The 24,255-nt window shown below is 46.7% G+C and overlaps 1 protein-coding gene across 4 annotated transcripts; it reads right to left on the reverse strand.

Annotated features, from left to right (window-relative positions):
- Positions 1–18: 18 nt before the first annotated feature.
- Positions 19–23,436, reverse strand: LOC136949953 (SLIT-ROBO Rho GTPase-activating protein 3-like). 4 transcript variants are annotated; one of them, XM_067244053.1, is made up of 22 exons: positions 23,015–23,436; positions 17,467–17,662; positions 15,483–15,645; positions 13,944–14,006; positions 12,525–12,710; positions 12,123–12,251; positions 11,756–11,977; positions 11,389–11,490; positions 10,026–10,223; positions 9,822–9,906; positions 9,149–9,176; positions 7,481–7,511; positions 6,620–6,680; positions 6,386–6,463; positions 5,640–5,774; positions 5,327–5,432; positions 4,992–5,219; positions 4,815–4,888; positions 4,358–4,538; positions 2,875–3,003; positions 1,779–2,082; positions 19–1,379 (listed from the first exon to the last, which is right to left on the reverse strand). In XM_067244053.1, the coding sequence occupies exons 1-22, from the start codon at positions 23,079–23,081 to the stop codon at positions 891–893; spliced, it is 3,255 nt and encodes a 1,084-aa protein (XP_067100154.1). In that variant the 5' UTR covers positions 23,082–23,436; the 3' UTR covers positions 19–890. The 4 variants fall into 4 exon arrangements, 2 of the variants coding, with proteins under 2 accessions (XP_067100154.1, XP_067100152.1); XM_067244051.1 differs by lacking the exon at positions 7,481–7,511 and adding an exon at positions 8,339–8,441; XR_010877460.1 differs by lacking the exons at positions 19–1,379; positions 1,779–2,082; positions 2,875–3,003; ... (2 more) ...; positions 4,992–5,219; positions 7,481–7,511 and having other exon boundaries at positions 5,330–5,432.
- Between the last annotated feature and the right edge of the window lie 819 nt (positions 23,437–24,255).

The raw sequence follows: 24,255 nt of genomic DNA on the forward strand, positions 1-24,255 counted from the left end.
AGACAAGAAACAAAAAGGTATCAAGAGAATATTTTATAGAAGGATTCCCGAGAATTAGTAACTTGCTCTGTCAATATCTGTGAAACGAGTTACAAAATCTACTCACTAGGAACAATAATATATCCTGTTTTGATCATATGTTATTCATACAGGTAGTTTTTACTGTTATGGATATTTTTTTATTTGAACTTACCTATTACGTTTTAAACATGTTGCTAATAATCCTTTATAAGACAGACACGGAACACCACCTTAAGCAAGCTAGCCCATTAAGGCCTATATTGTACAAGTCCCAAAAAAACAACGAGCCTGATAATAGTCTGAAATCTAGTTCAATAAGTACAGGTAAGCTTCACAGGTCCTTATATATCGTCAGAACCTACCTGACTCTGGCAGGGGACCAATACACATACAAGATCTACCAGTACAGGCTAGTATCAGTCTATCAATATCAGTGCATCACTCTGTTCTCTTTTCTTGAGGTAACACGGCTAATCTGGAGATAGAGAGACATTAAGTCTGGATCTAGTCTCACAGTCCACCGAGAAATGTGATCCCAGTCCAGGAGGGTCACAGCAGTCACACTGCTCAAGATTGAATTTGAAGACGTAACATTAATACCCTCAGGAGGACTACTGTGCTATAGAGGACGAGGGCATGTAAAGGTCCAGTGCATCACTTCTGAGGCAACCCCCCACACAGTGTACTAGAGTAACATTTGTTCGGTTATATGATTAATATATAGTCGTGCTTCTGAGTGACCCGTTAGAACTTCACTGAAACGTCAACATGGGTAGAAATACAGCGGCCCTACTGTGGCTTGGGAACGCAACACTGATGGTGGCCAATCTTCAGGCGATGACGTGAAGGTGCACCGGGCTTCGTACTGCCTACATGTTGCCCTGTTTGTCTGAGGAGGACGAGGAGGTGGAGGGGGATGGGGATGGGGCCTTGGGGAACACCCTGTCTGTGGGGGTGATGGCTGGGCTGCCCAGCCCGGAGGAGCTGGAGCTGCTGGAGCGGTGCTGACCGGGCCCTTGGCCCTGGCCGTGGTGCTGGCTCTGACCATGGACAGGCGCCGGGCGGACAGGTCGCACTGGCTGGGGCCTGAGAGGGGCGTTGGGTCGCCGGGCCGACAGAGCTGGTTTGAAGGTGGTCATGGTCTCGGAGGAGGAGCTGGAGGAGCTGCGCCGCAGGGCTGCGTCGGGGTCCCTGATCGCCATGGTGTGGAGGGGGCTTCCCGAGCTCTCTGAAGGCCCTGAGGGGTGCTTCAGGGGCTCCAGGGTGTCCAGGACCACGTCAGGGGCATGCTTCGCCACGTTCTGACGCTCCAGCTCACGTAACTCATGCAGGGCTGTGTTCATCGTTTTCTCTATGTCCTGGGAGAGAGAGAGGTAGAGAGAGACAGGGATGGATAGAGTCAAAAAGAGTGAGAGACAGGGATTGATACAGATAGAGAGAGAGTAGAGCATAAGTATATGGAACACAATGCTAGCAAACTGTGAAAACTAATCAGAGCTTAGCCTCCCACTGCTTCTGACTTTTCACTGTCCTGGCTTGGCTCCATGCAATACGACAGGGCAAGCAACAGGATTCTCATTATCTCTATTGCATAAGACTTGCATAGCACTGCAGTGCCTATAAAAGGGTCTACAGAAAGTTACACTATGTCTTGTAAAACTGAACCTGGTCATGGCTGTGACTTCACAGATTCAATATTGTTATATGTGATCTTAGCGACATTAAATCTGATTTTATAGTGTGAAAACTAGACTCACGTCGGCCAGAGCTTCTGTCTCCAGCGACTTGTGGTCCCCCAAGCTGCTGTGGCGGGTGGTGCTGGGTGAGGATCTGAGGCCGTCAGCAAACCCCTTCCTGTCAGGGTGGTTAATGCTGCCAGCACTGCCAAATGTGGTGAGTCTGCGTTTCTCTGGACTGTCCACGTGGACTCTGCTGACAGCCATCTTGTGAGGGCTGCAGGGGCGGGGTAAGACTCGAGGGGGATGGTCAGAACCTGTGGGGGGGCTGTGGGTGTCACTCCGACGCCTGGGGATGGCGGCTCCATCCGAGCGCACTCTCACCCTGCGGACCAACACACACAGCCCCGTCACACATCACAAATAACCCAACAACTAAACAACATGGCAGCTGTAAAACCACAAGAGAGGCTGAGGCCCAGTCTTTCCCCTCCCCTCCCCTGGAGGCTGAGGCCCAGTCTTTCCCCTCCCCTCCCCTGGAGGCTGAGGCCCAGTCTTTCCCCTCCCCTCCCCTGGAGGCTGAGGCCCAGTCTTTCCCCTCCCCTCCCCTGGAGGCTGAGGCCCAGTCTTTCCCCTCCCCTCCCCTCCCCTCCCCTGGAGGCTGAGGCCCAGTCTTTCCCCTCCCCTCCCCTCCCCTGGAGGCTGAGGCCCAGTCTTTCCCCTCCCCTCCCCTCCCCTGGAGGCTGAGGCCCAGTCTTTCCCCTCCCCTCCCCTCCCCTCCCCTGGAGGCTGAGGCCCAGTCTTTCCCCTCCCCTCCCCTGGAGGCTGAGGCCCAGTCTTTCCCCTCCCCTCCCCTGGAGGCTGATGCCCAGTCTTTCCCCTCCCCTCCCCTGGAGGCTGAGGCCCAGTCTTTCCCCTCCCCTCCCCTGGAGGCTGAGGCCCAGTCTTTCCCCTCCCCTCCCCTCCCCTCCCCTGGAGGCTGAGGCCCAGTCTTTCCCCTCCCCTCCCCTCCCCTCCCCTGGAGGCTGAGGCCCAGTCTTTCCCCTCCCCTCCCCTCCCCTGGAGGCTGAGGCCCAGTCTTTCCCCTCCCCTCCCCTGGAGGCTGAGGCCCAGTCTTTCCCCTCCCCTCCCCTCCCCTGGAGGCTGAGGCCCAGTCTTTCCCCTTTTTACTAGGTACCTTCCCAGGGCAGCCCCGAAGCGGTGCTCCGGTGTGTGTTCCTCATTCCTGGAGGAGGGTCTGTCCTCATGGTGGGCTCCACTGCTGCTCTCATGCTCAGGCCTCTGACTGTCGGAGAATGTGTCGTCCCTGAACCCACAGACATCACAAGGGACAACGGTCATCATCACAGTCCCTGAACCCACAGACATCACAAGGGACAACGGTCATCATCACAGTCCCTGAACCCACAGACATCACAAGGGACAACGGTCATCATCACAGTCCCTGAACCCACAGACATCACAAGGGACAACGGTCATCATCACAGTCCCTGAACCCACAGACATCACAAGGGACAACGGTCATCATCACAGCACACTCCTTTAAGGTCGAACCAGAAGATGACTGTCTTTAGCACTCTCTTAAGAGCAAGGAGCCTTATAAAAACATTTCATTCCTAATCATATACATTTGCATACTTAAAACACGAATATTTATGGATATACATGTCATCTGAAGAAAATAATAATACATTTGCAAAACACATATCCGCAGCTAGTCCCCAACTAGTAGAAACATCCATTTGAACCTCCCCTGGACATCACTTACAAGCAAAACTAACTACTTAGCAGTCCCCTGGGTCCTCTTGTGATGTTAGTCAATAGGCAGAGGAGGTGAAGATGAGTGTGCGGTTTCCCTAATTAGGCTTTAATTATGCCATCTGCACTGTGATGGATGGTGATTGGCTATCGCGAGAGTAGAGAATAAATAATCGGAGTTGAAGAGTGACCTTAACGTTTCTCCTCGTTATGGGGCTCCTTTTGTTTAGCAGAGGCTGTTCTACCAACGACACGTTTGGATTTATTTGTTTTTGGTTCCCCAACCCACTGCAGCAGTAAGGGAACAATACAATGCTGAGTAGTTCAACTTTACTTTGTCTCTATTTTGTAAACAGCCTAGATAACAGCTACCTCTCTCAATACAGGCATGTATGGAACTGTGCCACCTGCATATTTACATTACATTTACATATAGTCATTTAGCAGACGCTCTTATCAAGAGCGACTTACAGTAAGTACAGGGACATTCCCCCGAGGCAAGTAGGGTGAAGTGCCTTGCCCAAGGACACAACGTCATTTTGCACGGCCGGGAATCGAACCGGCAACCTTCTGATTACTAGCCCGATTCCCTAACCGCTCAGCCACCTGACTCCCCATATTGACTCACCTGACTCCCCATATTGACTCAACTTGATGAAGTGCTCTGACACTTTAATTCGGCAACATTTCAGTCCCAGACCAGCCATGTGAACAGATCCCAGACCAGCCATGTGAACAGATCCCAGACCAGCCATGTGAACAGATCCCAGACCAGCCATGTAAACAGATCCCAGACCAGCCATGTGAACAGATCCCAGACCAGCCATGTGAACAGAACCCAGACCAGCCATGTGAACAGATCCCAGACCAGCCTTGTGACCAGAAGAGCGACTCCTACTCACATGTCCTGCACCACGATGTACTGATGCGGGATCAGGCCGTCCAGGCCGTTGTGGCGGCCCTCCCACCAGTCCTCGGAGGCCCTCAGGTAGAGCAGCAGTGAGGCCCCCTTCTTGAAGGACAGCTCCCTGGGACTGCGGCCCACGTAGTCAAACTTAGCAATGGCCTCAATCTGCTCCAGCTCTGGGATGACAGAACAAAGGACCAGGTTTCTGCTCGTCAGTGTTGCCACCAACAAGTCTTTGATGATGCAGATGGGTGGTATTTATACTGAGGAGTGAGTTTAACCAATTGAAATGACAGGATCACAAGGGAGGTGCACCACCATCCATTCCTACCTGTGCAAACGTGTCACAATTCCACAGTCAATTCCCTACTAACCCCACAGTCTTTTACAAGACCTCAAGAGTCTAATCCCTCCTAAACGTGAGGAAAACATCTGTCTGGTCAGACTATCACCTTCATCACTGGTGGGAGGTCCTGTGCCATTGTCCACCTCGTCTAAGGCACCGGGTTCACTGTGGGGGCTATCACTGGATTGGGAGAAAGGGGGCGCAGGAGGGAGATGAACTCTCTTAACACAGGATGATGGAGATCTAAACAACAACTGCAAAGAGTGATGTGGTTGTTACCCACCAGTACTCCTCCTCTCCGCTCATGCACTTCTCATACACTGGCCCATCGAGCTCCCGAAGGCTCGGGAAAATGACCTCATGGTGAATGATGATGGTCTTGATGACCTCATTGACGTGCGCCTGGCAGCTCACAGGGTCCTGGTCGTCTGGTATGGGCATCAGGGTGGGGCCAAAACAGATAGCCAGGTTGTAGGGGTCCATCATGTTCTCATCGCTGTACTGGGACACACTAGACAGACATGGCCGCATCAACTCCATTATACAGCAGAATGGTTTTAATGTCATCCGGTTCCTTTGAGGCACGGTGCAAGTGACTGAGTGGTTAAGAGGACTTACTGATTGAGAAAAGCAAACAGGTATCTCATCACAATGATGACAGAACGCTGCAGAGTCACTACGATCTGCTGGAGGTGATGAGCTCTCTCGGCCCCCGACTCCAGTTCTGAGAGACAGAGAAAGACCGTAGAGAGAAAGAGAAAGACATTAGAGAGAGAGACAGACAGTAGAGAAATAATGAAAGAGAGAGACAGTAGAGAAAGTAGAAATAGAGAGAGTAGACAGACATTATAACGAGGAGGAGGCGTGACTGACGCTAGATACAGAGATTAACCCTTGCTAAAACCCTTGCGAATTTTACAATGGCACTTACTGATAGTGGATATGAGGTCGAGAAAGCGTTCTTCAGGGAACAGGGGCTTCTCTAGCCCTCTGAAGTATAGTTTGAGGACGCCTGCCACTGAGTTGATGTCATGATCGCTCTGATCGTCCACCAAGGGGTCCTCACCTGGGGGTACAGCATGGAACACATTATCAATCAACACAAGTCAAGTCAATTTTATTGATCCCACTAGGGGAAATGTATTTGTAGACAGGTATTAAAACACATTCATGTATTAACATGTAGCAACAAGGCTAACAGAAAATGACAGATGTTCTTTATACATACAGTACATACTCCACGAGGGTACTATTTTCAGCAGTTATGTATTTCTGCTCTTAGCTAATGTTTGCTTTATGAATATGCTTTATTCCATTTACATTTACATTTAGCAGACGCTCTTATCCAGAGCGACTTACAGTAAGTACAGGGACATTCCCCCCTAGGCAAGTACGGTGAAGTGCCTTGCCCAAGGACACAACATCATTTTGCAGAGCCGAGAATCGAACCGGTAACCTTCAGATTACTATCCTGACTCCCTAACCGCTCAGCCACCTGACTCCCCGACTTCATAAAATAGAGCTGATGCCCATTACAATGTCTCATGTGACAAACAGGTTCCTTATGTATGAGCACTTTGCAAGCCTGTGGGACAGGTCTGTGGTATTGTTTTTAGACAGACTAAACGCAAGTTACAGACAATCAGTGAGGAAATGGGCTGGCGCGTGGGGACTGACCTCTTTCAAATGAATTTTTAATGTCATTGACTTCCACCTGGGATCCTGGAACTCGAAATATGCCCTCCTGCTGTAGACCTGCAGAGAAGGACAGGTCAGTGACAACATTGAAAAAAGACACTGCATGTTCAAAACCACACACTTACATATGTTATATAGCTTTCCTATTAATAGTCTTGTTTATGCCACATCTCTTCCTAGATGTTCATGCATCTAGATGTCTCTGTTACCTACCGTAGAGATTGATATAGCGGACACAACTCTCAACCACCACAGGGATGGCCTGCCCTGTGTCCTGTCAGCAACACAAGAATGAGCAAGATTAGATAACTCTCAACTGATGATGAAGACAACCAATATTATTTGGCCCTAAGAGCTGAATAATGAATGTGCATGCCCACAGACTGAATCAAATTCTTCTTGAAAAAATTTACTTTAAACCATTAACTTTGGATTTGTGTAAACTTCATACAGAATGGATTATCATTATAACCATGTAACAGTTATTTTATACGTGTATCATTGTTAGTACCAAACAAACTATTTTATAGTATATATATACAGTGCTACACATGGTGGTGAAACGCAATCTCTGACACAAAGAATGATGGTAAAGTAAAAGGAGAAGAAGAGGACAGAGCATCCCCCCTACTCCCACCCTCCCTACTCCCACCCCCCTACTCCCACCCCCCTACTCCCCTACTCCCACCCCCCTACTCCCAGCCCCCTACTCCCACCCCCCTACTCCCAGCCCCCTACTCCCAGCCCCCTACTCCCCTACTCCCACCCCCCTACTCCCAGCCCCCTACTCCCCTACTCCCACCCCCCTACTCCCAGCCCCCTACTCCCACCCCGCTACTCCCACCCCCCTACTCCCAGCCCCCCTACTCCCAGCCCCCTACTCCCAGCCCCCCTACTCCCAGCCCCCCTACTCCCAGCCCCCCTACTCCCACCCCCCTACTCCCACCCCCCTACTCCCAGCCCCCTACTCCCAGCCCCCTACTCCCAGCCCCCTACTCTCAGCCCCCCCTACTCTCAGCCCCCCCTACTCTCAGCCCCCCCTACTCCCAGCCCCCTCCCAGTCACACAGAATACCTGGCTCCTGTAGCGGACATTCCTTCTTCCCCTGGAACAGAATATAGTGTGGCAGGTGGACAGACAGGCAGAAAGGAAAGAAGCACAACAGGTTAGAGACAGACAGACAGGCCGGGAGACAGACAGTCACCCAGAGAGAGGGAGGTCCAGGATGAAAGAGAGCCCAAGTCTAGGGGACCGTGGGTGGGGTGGAATTGGGAAGAGTGGGGGGGGGCATGGTGGGGGCTACAGCAGAGTGACACTGGCTGCAGAAGACAAGGTTAACAAGGTAGACTGGGAAAAGTGTTATCTTGATCAACTTTGTCAGAGGATTTGATTGGATAGAGCCTTGAGGCTAAAACTGCAGCAGTCTGAGAAATAAACTGCAGGAGGTGTCTGGACCTCAGAGAATTAGGACTGTTCACATGTCAGTTCGACATGGAGGGGAGCAGTGAACTATCGACAAGAGTGGTTGACCTCCACTGCTATGTATGTTTACTCTGTCTCTGTGCTGCTGTTTGATCATGACTTCCAGAGGAGATGTGGCCATGTGTGTTTATTTTCATTTCCTGACATAGTTGGAGTTAGACCAGCTGGCATGAAGCAAGAAAGTGTGTAAAGTCTGGAGACCAGTGCTGTTCACATGAGTAAGAATGTTAAACGCAAACCCCAATTGATGTACTGCACTGGTTAGGCTTTGAGGGGACTCTACATCCTTCGGCAAACAGTACATTTCCTTACTGACCAGACAGGGCCATAAAGGAAGAAGAAATGCGAGAATAAATCAGTCAGAGTTCGGGAGAGTAGAAGAAGACAGGAGATTTCCCAGGTTATGTAGAGAGAGAGAGAGAGAGAGGTAGACCCCTGAAGGGCCAGTACCTTGATGAAGGCCTCCATATTGCCGTTAAACAGCTTACGGTTAAAAAGGCTGCGGGGTCTAGACTTCGGCATTCGCAGGGGTTTAGGGGGAAGAGTGGGGGGCCTGGGGAAATGGTGGGGGGAGGGGAGTGCAAATACATGGCAACTATTATGTAGAATTTCCACAAATATTTTCATCAGTTGGAGAAAAACTGTGTAGAGCTACTTGATGCAGCAGTGCATATTAAACTCTTTCCCCCCCATTACTCTCACAACACAGTAACATTATTCTTCCACACCAACCACTCATAGAGCACGGATGCATGAACTATTGCAACAGCTGCTGCATTTGACCGCCCTATAGCACGGCCTTAACGACTTCTGGGAATGACGGGATGCATCATTACAGGTAATAAAAACATCACAGTCAATAAGGCAGGACGACCAATACAAAAAGCAATACAATTATGTGGTAACAACTGACTGTGCTTCAAATGCTTGTCCTGCCCTTGTACTGTAGGCTTGTGCTTTATGAATGACACTGAATAGGATGACTGTGTAATGGTGTCTGAGGTTAATAGTAGTCCTACTTTATCCTGCCCTCACCTCTACATTTCTTTTTCTGTCTTAGTGATAAACAAACAGACAAGCAGCATTAGCAGCCCCTCTCTTATTTGATATGCAGACCCTGGCTTGGCAGAGAGGAGAGCTAAATGGTCTAAATTGCTATTCACACACCGATGACGTGGTCTCGACCACTTCCAGGAACACAGGAAGGATTTTGCACGCTGTTGCCTACTTTATTCTCTCACTTTTCACAAAACATCTTACCTCGTTGTTCCAAATTCAGCCCTCTCCCCTGAAGAAGAGAGAGAGGAGAGAGAGAACATGAGTGAGAGTGTGTGTGAAAAGAAACAGAGAGAAAAAAAGAGAGCGGTTAGTGGCACGGCTGAATGGCGCTGGAGCCAGATCTGGTGGACACAGAGCGGGCAGATGGAGGAGGAGAGGGGACTATGAGAAAACGGGCTCCTATTCAGAAAAACTCAATGGTGCGAGCGCCATGACCACCTCTGACTCACAGCCTGGCAGTGGACATTCCGCAGTCGCCCTAGAAACGGCAGAAGAGACCCAGAGGCGGAGACTACTCTCGGCTGAGTGAAAGCGTATCCAGGGGCAACAGAAGGGGGTGGGGCGAGGGGTTGTTGTTTTGTACAGTAGAATGATTAAATGTACCAATACTGTATCTTGCATGGTTTGTTAAGAGCTACTACTCTTTGATAAGCGACTCGTACAAGTACTCTGAGGACCCTGTCAAGTGTAAAGAAGCTTCCAGCAAAATCCCTCTATCTGTCCAACCACAACTAATCCCTCGGAAATGCCAGCTGCTGGAGTGTGTTGATCAAGATAAGAAATATGCACAGTGCCGTAATGCTACCAGAACGCTAGTTAACACAAAAAGGTCCTCAAGATGAACTATAAGTCTGTAAGAGGCACAAGAACTCACCTTCTCCTAATGTCTGCTTCAGAAGGTCATGCTTGGCCTGCAGCTTAATGATCAGGTTGCTACCATTTAGGTACTCTTTAAATTTCTGTCGGAGCAGAAAGAGATTGAGCGAGGGTAAGACAGACAGCGAGAGATAGACACTGTCTCCTACTACACTCCAGTTGTCCTGTATATCCAGTCCTGTGCCTGTGTGGCTTCACGTACTGTGAAGTAGAAGCCCTCGGTCTCCTGCTGGTGAGCCCGTCTCCTGGTCACATTGACCTTGCTCATGTACGAGTCAGAGGAGGCCGACTTCACCGACTCCGTTGATTGGCTGTGCTGGAACGCATCCGACACGTCAAAGTCTTCCACAGTGAGCATGTCCTGCAGTGTCTGCATGGTGGCGTCCAGGGTCTTCCTCACCTGAGACACAAGGAGACACAACCACCGTTACCCCGGGTTACAATGTCTTCAGTCTTAAACAAATGCACGAGTGCCTTGATAATTCAACCAAGTAAAAGATCGAAAACTCTATTGAATCCTTCTTTAATTGTCCTTGTTAAGTAACAATATCCTACAGCATGCATACAGAGACCAGCAGAGCTCAGCTCTGCAGTAGTGTGTTTAATGTGCTGCAAGGGCAGGCCCTATGGGAGGTCGTTGCCATGGCGCTGGTCTGAAGGTCTGTGTGAGATGGAGAGGAAAGGAGGGAGAGAGCATCTCCATATTCAAAACAGAGACTATGCCTAACGCAAGGACACACAATGGAGACGTGCGGAAACACACACACAAATATACACAAACAAACACACACTCGTATGTGTGTGACCTTTAAACAGGTCTGTGTGTGAATCAGTGTTTGTGGCTCCGGGACTGCGTGCTTTGGTTGGTGCCACGGCAGGGCCGTGCCTGAGAGAGAGACAGGAAGAAAGATGAGATACGACCCCCGAGGTCATATCTGTCAGATTAAAAGACAAACATGAATACCGGGTGTCACTCCTGATGACTATCTACATAATGTAATTTGTGTATGCGTACAGTACATGTGTGTGTGCTACAGTATGTGCGTGTGGCATGTGTGTGTGCGGGAGCACGCGTGTGTTCGTGTTAACGAGAGAGTGTGTGAAGTGCTGTGTGTGTATCGTTATGATGGAGATGACCCAGACCACAGAATGATGGCCATGGTGAACGTTAATGCCGTGTCAGTGAGTTCCAGAGGTGGCGGGAGGTCACCTGCAGCCGGCCAGTAATGAGAAAACCCTGACTGAACATGAAGCGCTCATCATCAGACACGGCCCATGTGACCAGCAGCCCTGCTAGTGCATGTGGTGTCAGTTGGAGTATTCATTAAGTGAATATAAACATGATTCACAATGCCGAGCCCTGGTCTATTGCCAGGACAGATCTCCCCGGTGATAGGGAGTGGCTCAGACAAACAACGTACTGTTCTTTCATATCCTGTCTACCCCCCCCCCCCCCCCCCCACCCCACCCCCCCAAAAAAAGAGATGATATGAGAATAGGCATGCTGTGAGACAGGGCTGACTTGCTTCGCCTTGCTGATCCAGGAAGGTGATTTGACCTCTCACCTCCTCGTTCTCGATCTTCAGTGTGGCCAGACGAGACTGGAGCTGGTGGTGGCGCATGAGGAGCTCCGTCTGAACAGGCTGCTGGGCGCTCACCTGGCACACCTGGCACGCACGGCCACACACAACACACACACACCACGCACACACACACAATGCACGCCCACACACACACACACACACAACACGCACACACACACACACACACACCACCACCCACACACACACCCCGCGCACGACACACATCGTTTAAAAAATGTTGGGACTAGAGGAACAGACATGATGAAATGTTCATTAGCCCCCCCCCCCACACACACACACACACACACACACACAAACACACGCAGACACACACACTGCAGCGCCTCACCTCATCCCCCATGTGCGGCTGATAATCGAAGCGTGCGGGAGGACAGAAGATCTGGCTGTGCATGTCCATGACCCTGTGCTTGTCTCCTCGGATGTCCATGGCGTCCACGGCCCCCTCCAGCAGGTCCAGGCCCTCATGGCGAGACGTCTCCAGGCTGTACTCCGCAGACAGGTAGGTCCTCAGCGTACGCGCCAGGCTGGCATGGTAACCCAGGTCACAGCACTGCAGAGAAACACACCATGAGCTTCTAACATTAGATCCATCGCGGTGCTGCAGAGTGCTGCTCCTCAATGTCAACGCTTCTGTCCTTGAACATCTGTGAATCCTCTTGTCTCTTGTTCTCCTGCCCGTGTCATGGCAGACTCACATCTATCATGTCCGAGACATCGTGGATGTAGTACTTGGCCACCAGAGCATTGGTAGCTGCCAGGTTGAGCAGATAGTCGTTGCGAGCTTTTGTGCACTTCAGCTTGTTCTCAGAGTATTTGGCTTGTCTCTGTAGGTACAGAGGAAAAAGAAAGGTCACTGTTGCGCTACACATCGAAAGGTTTCCCAAGGAGGCACATCTGATTTATCACTTGGATCTCTTATATCGTGTTATATGTTGTACATGTTTGTTCATTTGGATTAAAAAAGGGGCTACTGTTCATAAAATACTGTAGATCTTAGAACAGCTGTGGACATTTCAGCAGGTCATCAATATGATTCACTGTTGATAATGAGGTGTGTGTGTCAAATATCAAAGCACACACACACTCAGTAAACCAACCTTCTCCTTCATCTTCTCCATCTTCTTCACGGAACTGCGTCGCTGGGGGCGGTCGTCAGGACGCAGGAGGCTGGTGGTCACTTCATTGGCTTTTCCGATCTGTTTCTCTTCCTGTTTTTCTGCATCCTTCAATTTGCTCTCAGCACTTATGCTCTCTGTGTGGTACATGTGGTAAGTCTTCATCACCTGTACAGCAACAAACACACAGCGCCAGTCATTTAGGATCGAGTTACATCTTGTTCAAACGTCTCTCAATTTCCTGTTTCATCAGATAACGAATTAGATGACACATATGTCGGGCCAATTACATCTCTCTATCAACACTAACAATGAGTGGCATAACTAATATAAAGAACCTCTCCTTTATTCGAAAACTACCTCTCTCACTCTCGGGTCTCCTAGCAACTCAGATAGAAATAATTGACGTGAGGAGAGTGAGAGATTATCTGCAGGGGGTACGAGGTTAGTTATTGTGTGACTGTGAACAAGCTTTCCTGCTCCTGCTAGGAAACAAGACAACATTTGATTTAGTTTGACTGAAATTGTGTGTGAATATACTATATACATTCACACACATACACATTTCCAATATGTTTTTATTTGATAATGCATGCATGTATACAATGTAAGGGTTTGTTCAAATTCTCCAAATAGCTTATAAAGCATTTATTTGAAGCTTGTGTAGATAATAGTCATGGCAAGATCTTTAATACAGTGCTACTGGCACAATAAACCAGATAAACGCTTTGAAACAACCATTATCACTGGAAAATTCATTTCAAATATGAGGCGGGTGTAGCTGCCTAGTGGGAAATGTATTCCCAACATATTGATTTGGAGGCAGGGCGGAAAACCGATGTCGATCCTGTCCGTGGTATCACAGAGATGTGCCATGGCCAAAAATAGGCTTCTATTTCACAATTGAGTACCTTCCAGTCACTGACCAAAATGCATCCAATCAAACAGAAGGGAGACCTGAGGCCCCAGGGTGAGTGTGCGAGTCCAGGGGGAGGGATGGCTACGAGCTAAAGGGAGAGGGAACTACTCGAGCGAAGTGTCCGAGACTAGCATCACAGGATAAACCATATGAAGGGTTTGGAAACTAATATCACAGCATTGAGCGGCGAGCACAGCCTTGCCCAGTGTGCTGCAGAGGAGACTGCTGAGTCTGCTTGAAGCAGAGCCAGGAGCAAGAACAACTTCTCCTTCAACTAACCAACAACACAGCGGGAGGAGCATGCTAATGCGGCCCTGGCACGTCCTGGGGAGCAGGGTGAGGGAACCTGTTAGAGGCTGTGGTGCTGACAGGACAGATTGACTCTGTCCAGAGCAGCACCTGGGCTGGTCCTACCCTGTCGAGGACCTGTCAGGAGCCTGGCTCCGGGACCGATACGTTCAGGAGACAGGTTGTTTACTTACAGTGTAGAGCTCGTTTGTCACTTTCACCAACTCTTCATGCATCTGGACTCCAATGTCTTTACTCTGGAAAAAGAGAACAAGAGTTCATCTCACAGGTTACATGGAAAACTATTTGACACATAAAAGACACCATGTTATGTGCCTATGAAAGAAGCTACCGTACAACATTATGTACAAATGCCATTTATTGTTGCAACGCTAAAAATAAACTTAAACGATGGCAGCAGAATGTTTCCAAGCCAGACGGTCATGGTTCCAACTGAGTTACAAGATCTAAGTGGCCATGAAGGATCGGTCCTATCCAGTGATGGGCTGTCTAGGAGGCAAGAAGGCCAGAGGAAAGTGCTTCTAATAATCCTGTTCAGAGGATGTGTGATGGAGTTGGACCAATCAATTCCAGCTCTATTCCTCTGAGCGGTGTGCATTGCCATCACTGCATCGTCACATTTGCACATTATCTTTCACAAGGAAAACACGAAAAATACACCAAATAAAACAGCATAGCTCATGTATTCACCAAGTGCTCTATGGCACGCTGTACTTAATTCTGTCATCCATGATATTGTGAGGAATTTTGGTCCACATCTCTAACTTCTTGCTGAGGGAGGAAGCTATTAAGGCTTCTCTGTCAGAGTGCTGCCCAGGGCAGCCCATCATCCCCATGATGGCTCCACTCTGACAGCGCTGGCTCCCCAGAGGACATGAATCATGGTAGACTCCAGCCGCTCCCGATCGATCCTGATCTGAGCTCCCAGAGACAGACAGCTCCATCATAATCCCTGAACCCCATGCACCCTCTCCTGTATCGGTCATGGAGTACTGGATGTGTTTGTGTGGACTGGGTGTCGCAGCTCAGAGCTCAGAGCTCAGAGCTGGCGTGTGTAGTTACTGTACAGGAAGTCAAAATGGGACAAATCCATTACAATCTTAGATTCTTAGATTTGTTTTCAGAATTTGATGTTCTGAAAACACTAATTGCATTGCAGTGTGCTGCGTGGGTGGGATGTACTGTACGTTACTGCTTTCCTGTTTAAAGAGGAGGAGGATGTTAGGAATGAGAAATATGAGTATGGTGAACAGGATGAAAGAAAGAGGAAAAACAGAATAGAGAATGAAACGTACACACATAGGTACAGAAGAAGAGATGACATGGCAAGTGTGTGTGTGAGAGTGTGTGTGAGAGAGAGAGAGAGAGAGAGAGAGAATTTATTTTTGTATGTGAGTCACAGAGAGGTTGAGGTAACCTCTACAATGCAGGAAAACAAAAAGCCAGGCAGGGAGGCAGGTGTCACCTTTACAGGGACACCAGATAGGTGATTGTCTAAAGCGTTGACAGCCCAGCAAGGAGGCACCAGCTAACAGGGTGACAGGGTGACCTCTATGTCAGGGCACTGACGGGTGGCAGCTGCATTGCCTGACTTACTACATTGGGATTTTCTGTCCAATCAATCTGTCAACCAAAACAGGATAAAGTTCTGTAATGTACCTGTACAAAAGCCTTAACTCAGGCCGTAGCCTCATCCGATTGACAGTTCTGACCTTCTTGAAGAGGCGGATGACATCCTCTCCCACATGAGCCAGCCGGATGATGACGTTGTTGTTGTAGATGTCGCTGAGCGTGGCGTGGTCTCTGCTCTCCCTCCGGGTCTGGTTCAGGACCATGTACCAGCAGTTCACTGTTGACAAAAGGTTCTGGTCCTTCCTGCAATTGCCAGTAGGACAAAGGTTAGACTTTGACATATTTGACAGTAACAGCACAGTTGCTTTTTGGAGCCAACCCATGTTTGGTTGTTGTCATTGATGCAAGAGCAAGAACATCCTGCATAGTCAATAGGAATAACTTAACTAAAGACAGTAAAATGAACTAATCCTCACTGTTAATTTCCTTGTATATGAGACAAAGTGAAATGTGCTGATTACTCTCATTCTAAGTTTTTGTCAAGTGAGCACTTCCTCACTGAGACTGTTGTGAAAAGGAACATATTTTCTTATCCCTCATCGATCAAGACCAAAGCTGATTGTGAATGACACAGGAAGAGTGTCGGCACACCACGACAAGAAAACAAAACTAAAAGATAACATCAAAATTAAAAAGTAGTCTGGACTTTCATTTAACTGGCAGTTTTTAATAGGATTCTCCATGTGAATCTACGCACCAGGGTCTTGACAGCACTCTCCTTTTTATCCAAGACATTCTGATAAAAACTTTAGCAAGCCATCCCACTAGCTATTCTGTTAGTTGTGAAGCAAGCGATTGATCCTGGGATTAAGGCTCGAGGAACTCTAGTGAGTGGGGGACCTGAGGTGTTCCTCTGACTGTGAGGACTGTGAGGAGGTACACAGTGGGAGCTCTCCAAGCTGTCCATAGAAGATAAAAGATCAGGAGATGAGCTCTGCAGCACTGTACAGCTGGAGAAGGAAACTGAAGGAGAATACATCTGTTCATTAGTGGAAGAAGATGACATGCTGCCTGACACATAGCTGGAAACAGACAAAGAGAAACTCCCAGCTCAATACATTTTTAGCAAGCAGTCACAGCACAGCCAACGAGAATGTAACGAATGCTTTTTGGGACATCAAAATGAGATTACAAAATATAAGAATAAAAAAAAATCACATGGTACAGTCGACACGCTTTTTAATTACCATACCGCCATTCTCCTTGAGCCCTTGAGAACTTGCTCTAAAAATGTCTACTCTTTTCTCAAGTTTGACATTAAATATAAATATAGGAAAGAGAGAGATCTTGAAGGCAGAAGGTAACCATGGAAGGAATGATTCAACATGGAGATATGGAAACAGCCACCACTGAAAGACAGTTATAGGGTGACCTTTTGCTATTAGAAGGTAAAGTGCGTGTCAAGGGATCTTCCACAGGTCTCCCAAGAAGGAAGAGGCACTCTCTGTCTCATGTCTCAGTAAAACAAGAATGAGGACTGGCACAGCCAGGTCAAGTGAGAGTCTGTGCCATGACGTCATGGCAAACCTCAGCGCTAATAAGCCATTTTCAAGTTGGCCTACTCGTCATTCCCTGTTACAGTATGTAAATAGAGCAGTGCTTCTTCCCATTCTGTATATTTTTAGACAATAAGGCACGATTCGTCTCAAACACGTCTGGCATCAGAAGGTTCGTCAGTACACCTGGGCAGCGTTTCATCTGAAGACGCTTGTGAAAAAGCTCAGACACACAGAGCTCATATGGAACTCTTCAGTGTAGCTTTACAGTTCCATGAAGCGAAGCACAAATACAAATGAAAAATTAAAAGGCATAAAAAGAAGCAAGTGAATAATGAGTATGACCTACTTGGGAAAGACACAGTAGTCTGAGGCCACAGTTTCTTGTCCTTGTCCTGGTTACAACTGTTTCTCTCACTGTTTCTTTCCCTTTCTGTCTCTCTTTCTGTCTTTCATACACCTTTCCTCAACATGCAAGCAAAAAACACGTAACAATTGCTTCCTCAATGGTCTTAACAATGTAGGAAAGGGTTAGCCAGCATAGACAACACACATGACCAGTACTCACTTCAAGTGCTGATGTTCTCTGGAGCTGCGGATCTTGGCTGAGTAGCGCTCAGCCAGCTTGTCCAGGCCTCTAGAGTACTCCAGCTGGAGCTCGGCCTTGCGGCGGAAGAAGTCCTGCAGGTCCTGCAGCAGCTGCAGCCTGGACTCAGACTGCTGCTCCAGACAGCGGAACTGCTCCACCAGCTGGTTACGGATCTCTGCCAATCAAGAGGGACACCTTCAGAGAGGGGGACAGGCTCCCACTGTGGAGCTGGCCTATTAGCTGGGCTCTGGGTGGGAGAAGGCACCCTAGGACGCAGCATGACACTGAACTGTAAAAGCACTACTGCGGGAAACGTACCTGTGACTGTGAGTGGAACTGAACTGCACACTACTGTGGATGCAGGGGGTTGTTTGTGGTGTGGAATCAGTATACGGTAAAGTAGTAATGCTAACAAACTTAAAACAGTAACCAGCACTGACTTTTACAGCCTGACTCTGAGCATGTGTGAGTGTGTGTGTGCGTGTGAGTGCTTGTGGGTGCTTGTGGGCGCGTGCGTGCTAGGGTAGTGTATAAGTGAGATGCATGCCTTCTGATTGTAACAGACAGGATGGAAAAAAAGAAATAGGTCAGCTTCTCAAAAAAAGCATTGTGCTGTGAGGGACCACATAAAAGTTTGTCATGCAAAAATAGCACGCATTCTTTGGATTAAGAAAGCTGTGGTTCCTACTCATGTGGTTAAAAAAAGCCATTGCTTTTATTCATTTTCCTAAGAAAATACGGCAAGTTTGCTATATCGGTTTACAATTATTGTCAAAACATTTACAAATTCTATAGATGTATATCATAATGCTGGTTCAAAAAGCCAAACTAAAATGTTTTAAGCCCTAGAGCTCTAACATTGCCACTGCGGAAGAACAAAAGGGTATGGGAGGCTTCCGGCAGTAAACTTTACAGTGGGTCAGCAATATACAAGATGCTGTATTTGATGTTGCCACAATGAAAGAAGGAAACACATGAAAGAAGGAAACACAATCTATGAATCATTCTTGACTTCAAAATGAAGACGTTATTTTTGTGGTAGCACAGGCACAAAAGCTCATAGGCCAACTTGTATATTGTCAACACACACACACACATGCACACACTATACATGCTAAACCATATCCCAATAGTGATAGAGCTTTTCTTTTAAACCCTGAAAAACAAGTCAAAGTAATTAAGCACTACTGACACAGTGAAACGGCAGGCTGATCCAATCATACATTTCACCCTGCAAACTGACAGGAAGTCTGTTGAAATAAATCAATGAGCAAGATTTAACTGGCCGTGCTGAAGAAAAAAGCCCTTTTGTTAACTTCTGAATGGCGGTTCTGTATCGATGAATGAAGCATTACTGAAATACTTCATAAGTGTGTGTGTGTGCATAAATGTGTGTCCTCTTGCTGCTTGAAATGTATCCCTCATCATCTCCATAGCTGCCTGGTTGCCTGGATACAGGGTCTCTGGAGGCATCTGGGCAGGGCTGGGCCAGTTCCATGTTCTGACAGCCCCGGCAGCCCCTCTGCTTAGCATAATAGGAGAGGACAAGGGCAACTTCCTCAGCCTTTCAGTACACAATTAGTAGCCTGGGCTGAGAGGAAGAGCAGTTAAGATTCAACTGAGAGAAATTACAGTACTGCCAACTTTGCAAAAATAGACAACGGCACAACATGATGTCTTGTCTTACACTGGAGTATGTATCTTGAATACTTTTGGATTCAGTTAGTAGTGAGGGGATTCATGATGAATAAAAATCTGTTGGCTCAGTTGGTAATCAAACAATGGGTCAATTTTCCAAATGACTCAGAAGTTCCACAGCCCCTGGTAGTCAAGCTTTCATTAGTGACTGCTTTTTTCTATAACTGATGTTTATTTTCCTTGGAAAACCAGAGTGGTTAAATTTCTCGTATGGTATGGGGAAGTTTATAAGCCCTTTGACTAAAACAGACTACCAGAGACTTGCGTTAGTAACTTTAAAGCTGAGTTGTGATATAGACCCTCTCTCCTAGTTTTAATAAACAGATGTATACTGAGCTATTATTCGTTTTTCAATGACATTCTGTCCATTTCTCTAGTGAGAATCATTTTCTTTCCTGACTGTCATATACTATACTATTGTGGGTCAATACTCGGTTCAGTGGAAAGGGGAAGTGTTGTCTAGTGAAATCCCTCACCTGCCTGGACTGCTGTGTTGTGGGAATATTGCCCTCTGACTGCCCCCTACTCTCCTACTTACCCAGTATATACTACACTTGAGGTCCCCAGATATTCTGTATCAAACATTGACATAGTTCTACTGTGCACTACAACGTTAACTCCTCTGTGATGATTGTCTTTCTCATAGCAAAGTTTCTCATTGATGTGGTTTAGTAGGAAGGAGGGTGTCTTCCTGGTTTTAACAGATTCATTCTTAGTACAGTAAGTAAGACATGACAGTGTCTGATGCCACTGTACAATAGGCTATGCAATGCACCAATAAATTGACATTTTGACTTGAACACTTTGGTCCATGTAGAAAATGAAGTTCAGCTGATACTACATCACATCTGCTTGATTAAACAACAAGTAGCCAACGTTTACAGTGGTGTAACACAGGAAGAGAGTGCTTGGTGGTTGAGCCTTGTTGGTTTTGGTATGCACTTTGCAGCACTGCGATACACAGCACTGTTTAGCACAGACAGTGAGCAGTCACTGAACGTGCAGTTGCCTTGACAAGCTTGAGTCTAGTCCCTGGGCCGTCTGTGTGATGATAGCCAGTGGCGGTGGTTCACTATCCAAGATCATCTCTGAAGTTAGTCATGCGTCACTAGTCACATGTCACCTAACCATGGCTGACACTTTGACATAATTTGGCAGAGAGCAAGGCCATTTCCTGCTAGGGCTTGTCTTGGTATGGCTTTTGCAGATTCTTTGCATGAATTCACATTCCCTCTAAAGGGGCAAATGGCTTTAATGAGGAAGGGCATCCCCACTGAGAGTGGCAGAGCTAGGGGACCCAGACTGCTCAAGGGTTAAATCACTGCCATTTGATTTCCACCATTTCAACCTCATCTCAAGCTCACTGAACTGTTATTGAAGCATAAATGAAGAACACAAAAAAGTAATGGCTGGAGAGGAGTGAATCAAGGATAATTTGATAGGATGGAGGAAGAGGGAAGAGAGTAGCAGGGTCACATTCCTGCTTCATTGTTTCCAATGAAACCATGACGTCTTGAAACTGTGTGAGTCAAGGGATTATAGCTTCATGAGGAATGCTAATGAGCAGAGGCATAGCCAGTCTGGGGTTAGGGGATGTACATACACACTGTTATTTACTGAATAGAAGATCACAGACGAGTTGAACATATGTCCTCTTTAATCCTCCCTTATACTGTGATGAAAGGTACCATAACAGTTATCATAACCTCTTGAAGGTCATTGTGCATCTATAATAGGTTCATCTCAAGGTTTGCTTGCTGAGACCTACAAATGTAGTTTCAATATATTGAGTGGTATTTGGTAGTCATAAAGTACATTGTATGGTATTCATAGTTGAAATGGATATGGAACAGTAGTAAATGCTAGAGATGAAGAAATAGATTGATACTAGGATGGAAAAATGGTGATACATCTAATAACAGGGCAGTACTACACACATATTGCAGCGGTATGATACTGTAGTTCGACTGCAATGCCACAGAAATGACCTGAGGCATCAACAAAGGCAGGCTTTCTTTTTCACTCAAAAACTGCTGAGGATTTTTAAAACTCTGTCTGCCGATATTACTGGCTTTGAGAACGGATGTTTGTGAAACATGCTATACATCGACATGCTGTGACCAGTACGCTCAACCTGACTGAATGAAAGATCCGCAGTGAAGTAGACTGCCAAATGAAGACCACAGCAAGAGATGGTTCATTGTGTCATTCTGCTGTTTTTTTTCCCTCCAGTTGACTAGGAATGGGGCCTCAACTCCAGAACCTGACTAGGTCTAATGACCTGTGACTCAGTGGTTGCCAAGCAGGTTGACTGAGATTCTTTTCTTTAGGACATGGAAATACGGGACTAACAACCAAAATGGTTCAAAATGTACCTCCTTCTCCTCTAAAGGAGAGAAGCCTAAATCTTACTATTCATGTTTGTTCACTAAAACGTGTCTTATCTTGTTTTACAGCACATCAATGTAGTTACTGATGCAGCATCAATGTAATTATAACTCAAATTTTAATTGTGTCACCTTACTTGCAATTTGGGTACTTGTCCAGACTGTCTGACTCCAGTCACACAGACAGTCACTTCTCTGTGACAGTCAGACTCATCTGATGTTTAATTTGAATTAAGTGCTAATTATGTGACTTTACCACAACCACCATCCATCACTAAGAGGAAGGGGTTATTTGTTAATGCAACTTTAGGTTTAAATGGATATTGGTTTAAATTTACATCATACATGTGAAACTAGCCCTACAATCATCAGTTGACATATAATTCACCCCAATCTTCTTAGCCAAAACTGGACAGCATGGGCCTGACAATACTAACTGCTCTGCAGTCAGCAATTCAGCATTATTGGAGACCAATACTCCAGTGAACCCTTACAGTTTCCAACTGTTCCAAGGCAGGCTGAAAATGAGCTTAAAATGTCAGCTTAAAAGCTTTTCCTGAAACTGAGACGGGTGTCTAAGCTGTGATAGGTCTATCACAGCCAGAAGTGGCACACACACATGCACACACCCGCCTCCTCTCCCCAAGCACCCTCAGCATTAGGGGATAGTGAGTTCACCAGCATCCTGGCCCAGCTCAACTCTGGTAAAATGGAAATTCTGTTAGAAAGACACCTAAAACACGGCCTGTGTTATAGTTGCTCTGCTAGTGACCCTCCTGGCTCACCCATCCTTGGGTAGCCCCTCTACAGGCACATATTTAGCAGCAGACAGTGAAATCCTTTCATTGTCCATAATTCATGCTGACAACATACATTATTGATGGCCTTCCTGAACTGTTTGCTGTGAGAGCTTCCCAACCAGCCCTCTTTCCAGCGTTAACACGTTTTACATTTTCAGTATTTGAAAATGAAAGATGATGCGACATCAACTTGCATGTCTACACTGGTTACTTTTATTGGGATGTTCTATTGACAGTGATTTGGTCAATTAATAAAGGAAATTATGTGGCAAACCTTTAGGGATGCCACTGGTGGTCATCAGGCTGCAGGCTCAGGTGCATCACATTTGGTCTCCATCTATGCCTCTCTCTAGCAGGATTGCAGAAATGTAGTTTACCGTTGAATAGACAGCCTGTGAGCACATTTTTGTTTGGGTGTTGGTCGTCTAAGGAATGTGTGCTTTTAAATGATATTGATTAGCCAACTATATTTCGATTAAATGTACTGATATTAGTATGTTTCGGTTAATATTTCGCCTGCATACTAATTACCTATGCCCAAAGCACTGGTTAATGTCAAGCAATTACACAAAATGCTACACCTGCAACACCTGGAAAGCAGGGATAAATATTATCAACGTAATGTGATTGAGAAACACCTACCTTTCACTTGAGTCTCGTAATCTCCAATAATCTCCTTGTCCTTCTTTATTTTCGTTTGAAATGACATGGTTATTCCTTGGGACTAAATTACGGAATTATCTTTCTGCAAGGAAGTCGTTTCACAACCCAAATTGTTTCTGCGAAATTTAAAAATACAATGTGCAACCTAGGTTACATGTGTGACAGTAGCTTGCTTTGAAGTTCGTGATAGCACCATCGGTTTTGAGCTGGCCAAGGCGATCGCTTCACAGGAAAAATTAGTGCATAGAAAACCGAGACAATTACAGTTTCTTATAAACAAAGCATTTGCAATATATTTAAAGCATTTGCGGATGTTTATGAATGAGATAGTACAAATACGATCTCTGTAAAGCAAGCGGTTCGTAAACATTTGCAATCGGTTGCATCGTGAAAATTTCGCTTAGCCTACCAATCCATCCTTTTCACTGGGAGTCGTCTCTGCAGCATAGCAAAGAGTTGGATGCGAAAATGTGAAAGTCATCTTCAGACTCCTCCCCAATCCCCTCCTTCCAGCGCCACTTTACGTCGCCCTCCCCTCATGCAAAGTGTAACAACAGACTACAGAGTAACTAAAACCTATTGCGGATTGTTAATGAACCCCATACGTATTTTTGAAATATTTTTAAGAAATGATCTACACTAGGTATATAGGGTGATCAGATGGCTGAGCACTGAGACCGGTTGCCGGTTCGATTCCAGGCTGTGGAAATGACGTTGTGTCACTTCACCCTACTTGCCTCGGGGAATGTCCCTGTACTTACTGTAAGTCTCTCTGGATAAGAGCGTCTGCTAAATGTAAATGTAGGTATATTAATAATAGGCAATTCTACAAAAGCTGTGGAAGTCTAAATGTTGTTCTGTCCTTGAGGCATAAGGCTCTGCTCTACTGTGTGCATGTGTGTATGGGTGCGCATGTGTGTGTGTGTTTCATTCAGGAATGTAATCACATTGATGGGCCGTTACTCCAAGCCATAGTGAAACAGTTTGAGTCAATGTTTTGACAGTCAAACTTGTCACTTTACAGTAGGTGTATGTAACAAAAATGTATGAAGCATTCATAAATCATAATTGTCTGTTTGTTGTCTATGTTTACATTTACATTTATTCATTTAGCAGACGCTTTTATCCAAAGCGACTTCCAAGAGAGAGCTTTACAAAGTGCATAGGTCACTGATCATAACAACAAGATAGCCAAAAAACATCGCGAGTAGCCAAAACAT

This window comes from Osmerus mordax, chromosome 1, assembly GCF_038355195.1.
Source record: "Osmerus mordax isolate fOsmMor3 chromosome 1, fOsmMor3.pri, whole genome shotgun sequence".
NCBI classification, from domain to species: Eukaryota; Metazoa; Chordata; class Actinopteri; order Osmeriformes; family Osmeridae; genus Osmerus; species Osmerus mordax.

Excerpts from the sequence above, each read along its gene's own strand:
- LOC136949953 (XM_067244051.1), bottom strand. The coding sequence starts at position 23,081 with ATGTCATTTCAAACGAAAATAAAGAAGGACAAGGAGATTATTGGAGAT. Across the intron at positions 12,711-13,943 it reads TGACAAACGAGCTCTACACT|GTGATGAAGACTTACCACAT; the intron begins GTAAGTAAACAA and ends GTTGCTGTACAG. Across the intron at positions 4,539-4,814 it reads ACCTCCCACCAGTGATGAAG|AGCTGGAGCAGATTGAGGCC; the intron begins GTGATAGTCTGA and ends CTGTCATCCCAG.